The 13,724-nt window shown below is 37.5% G+C and overlaps 1 protein-coding gene across 1 annotated transcript in view; it reads right to left on the bottom strand.

Annotated features, from left to right (window-relative positions):
* Positions 1 to 13,724, bottom strand: part of CTTNBP2 (cortactin binding protein 2) — a 173,114-nt gene that overhangs the window by 64,229 nt on the left and 95,161 nt on the right. The window contains exons 5-8 of the mRNA XM_011937380.1: positions 11,564 to 11,767; positions 10,172 to 10,271; positions 7,681 to 7,831; positions 4,777 to 5,031 (exon numbers count right to left, since the gene is read on the bottom strand). Coding sequence (XP_011792770.1) covers positions 4,777 to 5,031; positions 7,681 to 7,831; positions 10,172 to 10,271; positions 11,564 to 11,767 — 710 coding nt within the window. The remainder of the gene's footprint in view (positions 1 to 4,776; positions 5,032 to 7,680; positions 7,832 to 10,171; positions 10,272 to 11,563; positions 11,768 to 13,724) is intronic.

Below are 13,724 nucleotides of genomic sequence, written 5' to 3' on the forward strand. Positions count from 1 at the left end.
GATATTAGCCCTTTGTCAGATGAGTAGATTGCAAAAATTTTCTCCCATTCTGTAGGTTGCCTGTTCACTCTGATGGTAGTTTCTTTTGCTGTTCATAATTTTCTCTTTTCTAAACTAGCTACCCAACTCCATGCAACAATGAATAACTTTAGCGACTCCTATTATCTTGTTCTTGTATCCAATTCCTAGGAAGAAGGAATCCAAATATTGGGGCGTCATGTGGACCTTTGCACATACCTCATGGAGACATCTTGGAGGACCGAGGTGGCTGCTACAGTGTGAGTACAAACGTGTGATCCTCATATGGCTAAAAGCTTAACAATGCATCAGGCAGATCGCAATCCTAACACAGAAAAATAGTCTAAACTGGGTAACAAGAGGGCTACCACCTGACCAGAGGGCAGTGGGCCTGACCAGACATGACCTCTAGAATGCTGGAGATGAATGTCTGGAGGACAAGTAAAAAGGCAGATATGGAGATATGGGTTTGGGACTAGTTACTGCAGGAGTCACAACTGATTCCTGAAAGACCCCTGAAAGACTGGATAAACTCTTAGAAAACAGGAGTAGGCAGCTGAGAATAAAACTTGGAAGTTGCTTAGAGTTAAAACACACACACACACACACACACACACACACACACACACACACACACACACACACACACACACACACACACACACACACACCCCAAAAAACAAAAAGCAGAAAAACAAATAGAAAGCCTGGTCGGCAAAGTTGGAGGGGAAGTGAGAAAAGGACAGTGGTCTGGAAGCCCAGGGAGGGAGGAGTTTGCATTAAATCGTTAACTTGTTAAAACACCCAGGGAGACTGAGCAAAAGCAGAAGTGATAGGAAGCCACTGGCTTTGGTAAGCGAGAAGTATAACCACCTCCTGTAGTGAAAAATTCACGCAGTGCCTCCAGTGAAAAAAAATCTCTTGGTATATGAACTTCAACAACAGAGCCGCTCAAATCCAGACAATCTCTTAAATTTGTTTCTGTTGCAGGAAACTAACATGTCAATGGTTTCATGACAGAATAGGAAGTTTCATTAAGAAATTCATCTATCGGCTGGGCGCGGTGGCTCAAGCCTGTAATCCCAGCACTTTGGGAGGCTGAGACGGGCGGATCACGAGGTCAGGAGATGGAGACCATCCTGCCTAACATGGTGAAACCACGTCTCTACTAAAAAAATACAAAAAACTAGCCGGGCGAGGTGGCGGGCGCCTGTAGTCCCAGCTACTTGGGAGGCTGAGGCAGGAGAATGGCGTGAACCCGGGAGGCGGAGCTTGCAGTGAGCCGCGATCGGGCCACTGCACTCCAGCCTGGGCGACAGAGTGAGACTCCGTCTCAAAAAAAGAAAAAAAAAAAAAAAAGTCACCTATGTATTCAGATGAAATGATGGAAACAAAGGCTTATCCTTAGTTCAGCAGCCTCTCTGGAATAGTTAGGCCAGCTGTAGAGAGAGGTTTTCCGATGACATTTAATGGTGGTCTGCACAAATTTCTTAACCATTGGAAAAAAGACCAGGGGGCTAACACGGAAAAAGGACAGATGTGGGAATTTGATCTTCAATGAATGCAGCTTAAGGAATTAGTTACCCATTTCCCATTTGTTATAGACAAAGACTTAGTTTCTTTATCTACAACACAAGGGAAATTGACTAGATGAACTATGTCAGGGGTCCACAAACCCCTGTCACAGACCAGTATCAGTCCGTGGCCTGTTAGGAAACAGGCCACACAGCAGGAGGTGAGTGGAGGGTGGGCAAGCATTCCTGCCTGTGCTCCGCCTCCTGTCAGATCAACGGTGGCATTAGACTCTCATAGGAGTGTGAACCCTATTGTGAACTACATCTGCAAGGGATCTAGGTTGTGTGCTCCTTATGAGGTGGGACAGTTTCATCCTGAAACCATTCCTAGCCCACCCCACCCCCAACCATGGAAAAACTGTCTTCCACGAAACTAGTCCCTGCTGCCAAAAAGGTTGGGGACCACTGAGCTATGTTATGTCCCTTCAAGCTCTGAAATTCCACAATTCTCTACTGAAAACCACGTGGAAACTGAAGTCATCTTCTTGGGTAGCAATGATTCTACTACCCTGTGGAGATTAGACAAATGTATGCTAGAGTAAAGAAAAAAACCTATTTTTAAGCTCTACTTGTGGTCAATGTAGAATCTTTCTACCAATGCAATGACTAGCTCAGAGCTGTATTTTTTCAGAAATCTGGCCTTAATTAAATCTTAGTTATAAGTAGATTACTTTCTGAAGACTATCTCAGCCAGAATATAAATATTAGGCAAATGATACTAATACATTTTCCAATATCTTTGACTAGGGGAGAAGGAAGTATGGTACAATGAAAAGACTAATGGATTCAGGCAATCTGGGCTTCATTCCCAACTTTTATCTACTAAACTCTCTGGGGTTTAAATGTCTTAATCATAAAATGGAAAGGTTAGACTAGAAGATTTAATGTCCACTCCAGGGCTTAAAAAATATATTAATAGCCTAGCAGTGTGTGCATATTGTCAGTCATGCCCACTTTAAAAAAAAAAATCTCTCTTTCCTTGTCCAAAATTCATCTTGTGATTCTTAAAGTAAAAGAATACACAAGAGTCATAGTCTACGGGAGAAAGAGGTCACACTTCCCTTGGACAATATGCCAGAGGTGTGGAAATCAATGACAATGCCCTCTTTGATCATAAAAACACCAGAACTAATAAAGAATTCATAATTAAGGAGTTGAGCAGCATCACAATTGCCCTATACTGAAGGGTAACTCACCCTGGGAAGCGAGTTCCTTTCTGCCTAGCCTGAGAGGTTCAGTAGCTGAACATTCTAGATCAAGGGTGTTCAGGTTTTGTTTTTCTTTTCTTTTTTTTTTTTTGCCTCTAGGCTGAGTGCAGGCCTAACACACTCCTATCATTAACATCTCATATTACATTCAGAGTTTTTCTTTTAAAGGAGTGGAGGCAGGTTGCAAACTACCCTTTCCATGCACCTCTACAACAGCAAAAGGATTCATAGTCCTAGATTAACTGTACATATTCAGGTTTAAACTATTCACATTTCCCATCTTTGTCTCCCAAAAACTTTTATGTCAAATATTATTGCATTCCATTCAAATTATACATACAAATCAAGTTCCCAGAATTTTTGTATCTTTTTTGTCAAAGGGTGAAGTTGGGGAAACAAAACAACAAAACTACTGCTAACAAACAATACCTCCAGATTGAACTGAATCATGCCCTTTTCTCATTTTGTAAAACACCAAAGTCCAAGATGAACGGCTTCTGCCAAGATCACAACAGGAAGTTACTCAACCAGGAGCTCTAAATACACATCTTTAGCTATCTCTATCTGGATGAACAAATTGTAGCACTTACATTCAGCGTGTCTAAAACTGCATTCTGTCTTCTTGATCAAAATGATCCTTTTCCTTGTTCTTTTTGGGAATGTCACTATCTTTTTATTCAGCTCCCCCATTTCCCTCATCTAATCCATGCTCATTCCTGGGGCATTACTAGTATTTCTCATTATTTCCACTGCTCTCATCATCTTTCATGTAGTGTCTCTTCCTGATACCAATTTCTTCGTAATCTCAAATCTTCTTGATGTTCTTGCTTAATGAATCTATTTAAACTATTCAGTTGATTATTTTGTTCCTTTGTACAAAATCTTTCAATGGTTTCACTTTGAATAGTAAATTAAGACCAAACTCCTTGCTATGTCACTGAAGGCCCCAGGCCCTGTTGTGAAACTCCCAGTTAGGTCTTATTTCTCACTACTCTCCATTATCCCAATTAACAGGGACCTGTTATCCACCTCCCTACTTCCATGTGTTTGTTTTTACTGCTCCTTTCACCTGAACCACTCTCCTTTCTCAGTGGTGATGGTGAATTTAATCCTCCTTGCAAAGCTCAAAATAATTTCCAACTCCTCCAGAATGAGCCATGCCTGAGCCTAACATTCTTGAAGTTCTGCCCTTTGAAATATGTATGTTCTCCTTCTTTTTCCTGTAATTGCTGCATTTTTATACTGTTCCAAGTGCATTTCTGTTCTCCTTGTGTTCATTTTTGTGCTCTTCTTGTCCTACATTTGTCTTGCACCCTGCACACTTGCCACTGAACTAGGAGCTACCTAATGGCAGAAATGATCCTTACAAATGTTAGCACACACAGTACCTTGCACTCAGGAACTTCCTAATATCTTCTTATTGCTAACACAAATGAATGCTAAAGTGATTGACATCAGAAAAACATGAGTGAATGGACTACTATATTACACTATTTCTTTAATATTCAGAATCATTCTGTATTCTATCTGCGCATCTAGAGCTCCCTCTTAGATACTGGTAAGACAGCACAGACAGGGGTAAGTTTGGCACTGGGTACTGGGCAAGAGAACGAGCTCTGCAGCATGAGTGTGAATCCTCACCCTGCCTCTCACTAGCAGCGTGGTGTTGGTACTGAAGTAAGCAACCCAATGAACTAAATCAACACCAATGATTTGCTCCTATTGTAGATAAAATGTTTGAAATTACCCTCATATTTCTCATTAACAAACTACAAATAAATTATTTTTATTAAAAGTCTCTTATACCCTTGACCATAACTATTGCATAGGAATAATGTCAATTTGTATTGGTAACATCTGCAATTGTATCACTCAGTCTCCAATTATTCAATTTAAGTACACTTAATCTATAGCAGACAACTTTGCCGCTCATCAAATTACAGTTGCATGATGAGGCCAGCTGCTAACAGACATACCTTAAAACCTTTGGAAGCAGCAATGTGGGCAGCAGTCCAGCCTTCTCTGTTGGCGTGGTTAATGAGGTCTGCAGGAACAACAGGCTTGAATATGCCTTCAGGACTCTCTTCTCCTCCATCCAAGTCAAAGACACCTGACTCGGACTCCTCCTCATTGAAAGAATTTCCACAAGCTGGTATTCTATGGTACATAAGAAGCTTTAGGCTGTCCACATTACCAGTATCCACAGCTGCGTGAACTGGTGTCCAGCCATCCTGAAAATAAAATGACCAGGGGGAAAGGGTTGATAACAACATTAATGTCAAGGATAATGTTATTGAAAGTTCACTTCAAAATGTTCTTGGGCATGGACCACTGAGCTGGGAAAAGCAGGCATTCCAATCCTGAACATCAACACCGATGAGCTGGATAAAGTTCTCTCACGTCTGTCAGTGAACAATATTTCCAACTGCTATGACTCATGTTTGCTCTTTTGTAATCATTTCTACCTACCAGTTAACCGTTTGGGGTGAGCAGGTACTGCCCAGGGCATAACTGAGTATTATGTATGGTAAATCAAAATCTCAATTTAATACTATGAAAGAGAATGAACTTGAATTAAAAAATTTATATGCAAGAATGTTATTAGTAGAATACTGAAAGAATGCAGTTATAAGCCAGTTTTACTTATAAGGCACTGACCTAACTCTGTGATCTTAAAATTTTATGCCAACCATTCCAGAAGCAAAGATCCTAAATAACAGGGAAAAGGTAGACATAAAGAAAAAACAAGGCCAAATAATTTCATTGCAGGTTTATGGGCCCCTATTGAGTGTTTTGTGACTGCAGAGGGATACTGATCATTATAAGCTTAGAAAATGTTTCAACTAAAATTACTGGGTCTGTTTTCTAGAATATATTACTTTGGAGCCTCTATTACCCACTTAGCTGATAGATGGAGTAGGGGTATTAATAGAAGTCCTTTTTAGGGCAGTGATTCTCAGGTGTGGTCCCCAGACCAGCAGCATCAGTATCACCTCGGAACTTGATAGAACTGTGAATTCTTAAGCCTCATCTCAGATCTATTGAATCAGAAACTCTGGGGATGGGGTCTACCAATCTGACTTAACGATACCTCCAGGAAATTCTAATACACTAAAGTTTGACAAGCATTATTCTGGGAAAAATCTAGGTTCTATCTATAGTCTCTTCATCTTTATATAGAGATGGGTCTGCGTTCTATTCAGACACGCAGCTTCTTTATTTTTATAAAAAATTTTTCATAAAAGAACCTGGCTTATTTTGGTGATTTGTATTTTGGCTATGTTTTTCTACCTTTAATTTCCCCTTGACATACCTTTTTCATGTAGTATTTCACACTGCTATACTAAATATATTTCAGTAAGCTACAGTACACTTTTAAAAAATAATAGGGTAGAAGACACACAAATAGACAATTAATAAGAACAATCTAAATTTGGGCTAAGTTATCTGATCATTTGCTACAGCCGTCCCTTTGCAATGTCGCTTTTTCTCTGGTTTGGTATCTCATACCAATAAAATCCACTTGGCTAAGACAAGACAAGGGTGCACCAATCAGGTAAATAAAGTTCACTTGGCTAAGACAAGACTATGGAGCTTCAATCAGCTCCATTCAGGTGTGTTCTTCACTGGGTTGTGGACACCTTTACTTGGGTAGTATAACAGTATACTACACAAGTAGTCTACTACTGAAGAGTATAAGTGCTTTTGACCTTTCCCGATTTATATTACAAAGGCCATGCAACCCATTTCTGGAAAAATAAATTTCTATCTTCCATCCTCTTTTGATACTTATTATAAGGCACAGACATAATTGTTCCCAATTATACTGTTTATCTCTGGACTTTTGAGCATCTATACTTCCAAAGATTTTGTTCAGCTCACCAGCAACTAGCTGGAGAGAATGGATTTCTTCGTTCTCTAACTTAGGATGTGCCTAATTTTTATGCTGTACTGCTTTTTTTTTTTCATTCAGCCCAGTGATACAAAATTAATTTATTTTTCACTATAGAATTTTATACTGAATATGTGTAACACCACAGATTTCTCGATATATAAATAACATGAAAAATATAAAACCAAACTGTTTTCTCAGATTTTCAAAAAATAGGAAGTTAAAAAAAAAAACTCTAGCAATAACAGTCATTAAAAATGTTTATATCTAGCTTATTATATCTCTGCTTATATATATAATTTTTTTTTTTTTTTTTTAGGCAGAGTTTCACTCTTGTTTCCCAGGCTGGAGTGCAATAGCACCATCTCGGCTCACCACAACCTCTGCCTCCCAGGTTCAAGTGATTCGTGATTCTCCTGCCTCAGCCTCCCAAATAACTGGGATTACAGGCATGCACCACCATGCTCAGCTGATTTTCTATTTTCAGAAGAGACGGGGTTTCTCCATGTTGATCAGGCTGGTCTCAAACTCCTGACCTCAGGTGATCTGCCCACCTTGGCCTCCCAAAGTGCTGGGATTACAGGCGTGAGCCACCACACCCCGCTACATCTCTGTGGCCATTATTAACCATTGGTTCTCCTTTACTTAAGAAAACCCAGGATCTGAGACTATTATTTGTTGAATGAATAAAAAATTATACCTCCCTTGTCTGCCCTAGTTCTAAAAATAATCAAAGCATAGGTATTTGTTTTCCTGTTTGACAGATGAATCTGAGGCTCAGAGGTTAAAGGATTGGTTAGGCTAATGAACAAGACATTTAATTAACAGGAAAGAGATTCAAACAAGGGTCAGACACTTTGCAAATCCTACGAGCAAAACAAAATAAAGCATCCTCTATTTTAATTTATTTTGTTTTTCTAGTTGTAGAGTTTACAAATATATGGCAAATTATGTATATGGGGGGAAAAAAAACCGGACTGGTACTCACTGTGGTTTTTACACTTCGATTGGTTCCAGCTTCCAACAAGAGTTTAATACATTCTTTATTTTCATTTTTACAGGCCAGGTATAGAGGCGTCTGTCCTCCATCAGCAGCATGATTAATGTTAGCATCATATGCAATTAATAATTCTACACACCTAAACACAAGATTAGGATTAATTACATAAAACCTGGGTTTGACCTTTGAAGCACCACCTAACCAAGATATTAAATACAGAAAAGAAGGCAATGCTGCATCTTTATATACATCAATTGTTTGTATTTATATATATATATCAATTATTATGGATCTTGGTACATGAATACTATTGTTATAAGGCTAGAAAATATATTCTAATAATAAAATTTCATTTCTCCCATGAAAATTTGAAAAGTGCTAATACCTCCTTTATGACACTTCCCTATAACCAACTTGTGAAAGTAGAGTCCTTAGAATTGAACTTCCTGGGATGAACGGTTTAACTGTACTTGATAAATATATATTATTTTGGTTCAAAATAGTTTGAACACTGAAAAAAGGCTGCTGAGTCATTCTGAGATTTTCACTTGAGAAAATAATTATAAATAGCATAGACATCAGGGCACCATGTGCCTTCTCTATAAAAGGCAGCAGAAAGGCTGAGAAAAGGGTTGCCTTGGGGAGAAAAGACAGCAGAGGTTGTCCTGTCTCCTGAAGGCAGGCTAGTTGATGAGGAAAAAGATAGCTAAGCAGACACTCCGCTGCCCTGAGAATCAAGGAGGAAAGAAATGAGGTAAAGTCAAGACTTTGTGACACTTAGTTACTAGCTAAACATGCAGAGCTTTAGTTGTAAAATTAGTTGAGAATAAACTTAAAAAGAGGGCGAAATCATAATCAAAGTAAGAAGCAATCCACTTCATCTTTTATTTTCACTCGAATGAATGTTTTTCCTAGTTTTTCCTTGCAGTCTCTGATTTTTATATATATATATATATTTTAAATTAAGTGACATGTTGATGTATGTATGTATCAGACACATTTAAATTAACCAATCCGGCCTGGTGCGGTGGCTCACACCTGTAATCCCAGCACTTTGGGAAGTGGAGGGGGGCAGATCATGAGGTCAGGAGATCCAGACCACCCTGGCCAACATGGTGAAACCCGTCTCTACTAAAATACAAAAAATTATCTGGGTGTGGTGGTGTGTACCGGTAGTCCCAGCTACTCCGGAGGCTAAGGCAGGGGAATCACTTAAACCCAGGAGGCGGAGGTTGCAGTGAGGTGATGAGCTGAGATCACACCACTGCACTCCAGCCTGGTGACAGAGCAAGACTCCGTCTAAAAAAACAAAATAATAATCAATAAATCAATCCCCAGATTTCTCCAGGGTCCTTCCTTTTTGCAGAGTTATCCATGCTTCCATTCCTGTGACTGCTATACTCTCCAAGAAAGTGGCCCTACAGGCTGCCTGGTGAAAGTAAAGGTAAAAAGCACAGCTCAGAAGGAGAAATTCCTTTTGAAGGAGTCAGGATATGCCCAAAGAGTACAGCAAAATCAGTGTCTAGGGTTCTCAATGACAAACTCAGGGTAATGAAATATGTGCTCAATATGCAGAAAAGTAAATCATGCTATACATAAATGATTCATTTTGAATTTTAAAAATTTTATATTTATGATTAATAACATGGATTCAACCTTCAAACCCAATTTCAATAATTCTATAATTTGTTAAAGAACATTTCTATCGGGACAGTTAGATTAAAAAGTTAAAAGCAACTTGTGTTTCCCACAACCTGACATTTCAGCACAGACAGAGAAAGCAACTTAGCTATTTTCTACTTTTTTAAAATTAAAATATGACTTTTAATGTTAAAAAGTCATGCCTATATCTGATTGACTTAGTAAGCTACTAAATAAATCATTGCTAAAGTTAGGTATATTTTAATTAATAGGGTCTCTTTGGCTTAATGCTCAAATTCACATTCTTCACATTTTAATTTCACATTTCACAAATTAATTCACATTCTTTCAGTATGTGAAATTCATGCTTCAATTTTGTTTTAAATGGTAAAACAAGATGAATAATTGGAATACATTACCACTAGGAAGTTCAGATTATTACAACCAATTTAATTCTATGTTCTACTTTTAGTGACATCATAAGTAGAAAATCTTTTGGGGGGTTGGAATGGTGTAAAATAGTAAACAACAAGCTTTTCAGCAGTCTTTTATCTCATGACATATGTGGTGACATGCCATAGATTATCTTCTGAAGAAAGTTCATTCACGTTCAGTTGGGACACAGCACAGTTCTCTTCTTCACTTCCCTCAAATATTAACTATTATTAAGAGCAAATTTAGAATCCTAGTTTGCATTTAAATCCTCAAATATATTTAGTGAATTTATTTGCCAGTGATTTTAAGCACTAGTTTACACATCTAGCCGGAACTAAAATACGTGTGCAAATTATAAAAAGAGGCTTTCACAGTGGGAAAAAAGGAATTAAGAGCAACTTACTCGAAATGTCCCTGAGCAGCTGCAGCACACAAGGGTGTGAAGCCATTTTTATCAGCAGCATTGATTTGGGCTTCTGCACTCAGCAGCAATCTCACACAGTCTATGGATTTTAATAGAAAGCCATGTAAATTCCCCATTTGGAGTTATGATGTGCCAAATTCTATGCAAGCTGTAGATAGATTCAAACCCAAAGGGCCTCTCCCATGCACAGTTCATCTCACAATTCCATCATGGCAGACCTGAGACTCTGCAGACTAATTTACAGGAAAAGCAGCCTCTTCTCCGAAAGATTATAATACCCCAGACTCACTGACTAAGATGGGTGTGTGTGTGTGTGTGTGTGCCCGTGCATGTGCTCATGCGCGCGTGCATTTTGGGAAGAGTTGCTGCTGAGTAAAAATAATGTCATGTGACAGAAAATGCTTTACCAGATTTTTCCACGAGTCTATCCCAGAAAATAATGTTCCTGGATGGAGAACCAAATTCACTTACCAAACTGAAATACCATTCTTTGCATTTAAATAAATTATTACTTTATGATGTTTAATCTTTAAACTGCTTCTGGATGGTGGGCATACTACCCTTAACTCCATGAATGAGGCTAAAGGACAGCCCATCAGAAGTCACCTAACTGAGGAATAAATGCCACCTAGATGTCACATTCCTCATGTTACTTACTAGATTTACTTCTCCTATATTAAAGAAAATCTCCATAGTGTTTATGAAGAATTCTAGAATACTTAAAAAATAATGGGCTCTCTAAGGTCGCTAGAATCTTCCATTTATCTGAATTAATCAACAATCACATGGGCTCCCATATGCAATGCTATTTGACTTTGCATTTGCGGTCAAATCCTCTCTTTTTCTGCACTCCCATATGTTTTGGTATATTTGACTACAGGATTTGCATTTTAAAGAACAAGAATAATTCCCAGTCTTCATCAATATACCATTTATAGTTACACAACTTCTCGGTTCTTTTAAGACATTCAAATAACTATAAATTCTTCCAACTGTGGAACAATTTCAGGCCCATGGCCTTTCCTAACTACTAAAACTTTCCCTCACTGTAGCATGTAGCACTAAAGTTCTCATAATTAGACTTTCTCACATATCAGGTATTTCTAACGGACCATAAATGCAAAGTCATCTTTGCATAAAACAAAGATTACTTTTTACTAGCTGTGGTAAAACTTCATATTAAGGAACTGTACAATTTGGATTTTTTAAATGTTTATACAAACTTTAAATCTCATTTAATACTATCCATTACCACCTGTAAAAGAAAAATAAAACTACATTGAGCCTTAGGCTCATAAAAATGGATACATGGGCTTTTGACTTTCCCTCCTTTTGCAACTGTGTGGTATGATAAGATCTCGTCATATTTACCTGTATGTCCATTCTTAGCAGCAGAATACAAGGCAGAATGGCCATCTTCACAGGAGTAATTAATGTCCAGTCCTTCTTCATTAAGCAGCATTGATAATAAAGTGACATTTCCCTGGGCAGCAGCTTGCTGAAGAAGGGTGGGCCTGCCAGCCAGGGGGGCAGGACCACCACTCATTAGCAAAGGGGTTAGGGAGGGTGACCAGCCTGTAGGTTAAAGTGACCCTCGTTAGAGAGTAGGAGCAAGGACAAGAGACAGATATTACCCATTCCTTTCCGAATTACACACACACAAACATATGAACATATGTCCCTAGAGGATTATGTGGTTTCCAACATTATCAATCTGTTAATATTTACTTAGCATGAATCTGGACTGTTATTTCAGATCTTATATCTGCTGCTAATTAAATCAACATACATAGTGAAAAATTATTTTTAGTCATGAGTCTTGTACAGATAAGTGTTAAAGTGGTGATTGGTTTTAGGAAAACTTAAGATGGCTGTCTTGTTTTAAAAGTTCAAATTCCTCTTCAGGATTTTAAAACAATTTGAATTTTAAAATGTAAAGGTTTTACAAGGTAAAGTTTTCCTCTAGTTCAATATTAATCTGGAAAAGTGAACTGATATTTTCAGGTATAAGATACATAATTGTAAGAAACAGATTTTTCTTTTTCAACAAGGTTTCTAAAATGTTTAATTACAAATTTTATGTAAACTGTTAAGATGGACCAAAGAGTCTATTTATATTCCTTGAATTCCCTTATTTGGGAATGGAAATAATGGAGGCCAACTGCTATTCAGTATTAAGAGATAATAAAATATAACATATATAACTGGATCTAGAGTTCACCAGCACAAATATTCGATATACAATTGTGAAGACTGTAGCATCTGGCCACCTTTACAAAACGCCTAACAAACTTTTAATCAGCCAACAAAACAGGACACTCAATATATAATTTTAACAAAAACAATGAGTTATCATAGTTAGATATTTCTCATCAGTATTTAGCAGCTTTAGAAGAGAATCTGTTAAGTGTGTGAATTCGGCTGCATATAGCATGAAAAATTTTCTGAATTCTTCCTTGATCAAAAGGCTGTAAAAACAGTAAAGTAAAAATGTTCATTCAATGTGACATATAGGTATTTGTGTATTTTAGACTTAAATACAGTGAATTTTCAAAATAAGACATTTTCCTCTTTTTCCTTATAGGGTTCTAACACGTGTAACAGCACTGTGCATATGTACATATATTCATCCCTAAGGGCACACTTTCACAGGCCAGTTAGGTCTATTTTGTCCTGACCAAAGTGATCACAGATGGACAGCTTTATTCTAAATAGTGCTTCACAATGGCTAGACCCTAAATTTCTATATGCACAATACATCTCATTGTACATAAAACAAAGATTACTTTTTACTAGCTGCAGTAAAATTTTATATTAAGGAACTATACCATTTGGATTTTTAAAATGTTTTATAACTATCCACTACCACCTGTAAAAGAAAATTAAAACCATATTGAACCTTCTGCTCATAACAGTGGTCACATGGGCTTTTGACTTTACATCCTTTTGCAAGTATGTGGCATGATGAGATAAGATCTCGCCATATTTACCTGTACATCCTTTCTTAGCAGTGGAATACAAGGCAGAATGGCCACCTCATTACGATACGTGGTAATATCCCTTTAGTAAGATACAACAGGTGGATGTTTTATACCCTCTGTACATTGGTATCAGCATAATTATTCTAGGCATATGAGTGTCATATTAATACATGCGTAATACTCAATTCTTATGATTAAATCCTAAATTATTGGCCTTAAATTATCTTAATAAATATTTTCAAAGGACATATCAAAGGAACTTCTCAGTATTTAAAAATTATTTTTTAAAAAAGGCAAAACAAAGCCAATTATACAAATGAAACTACACTGCTTATAAAAAGCTGGATACTATATCTTCATAATCAATTATTTGGGTCTATGAATAATTTATTGTTTTTAATCCTAATAGGACTATATGTAGTGACATACAAAATTAAAATGCTCATAAAATTCAATATTTATCTAAACTTTATGATATTTTCCTACTGATACTCATTAGCTCTTCTTACAAAAGTAGTATTTTTACTTCATACTTACAAGAAGGCTCCTCT

This window comes from Colobus angolensis, unplaced genomic scaffold, assembly GCF_000951035.1.
Source record: "Colobus angolensis palliatus isolate OR3802 unplaced genomic scaffold, Cang.pa_1.0 Scaffold163, whole genome shotgun sequence".
NCBI lineage: Eukaryota > Metazoa > Chordata > Mammalia > Primates > Cercopithecidae > Colobus > Colobus angolensis.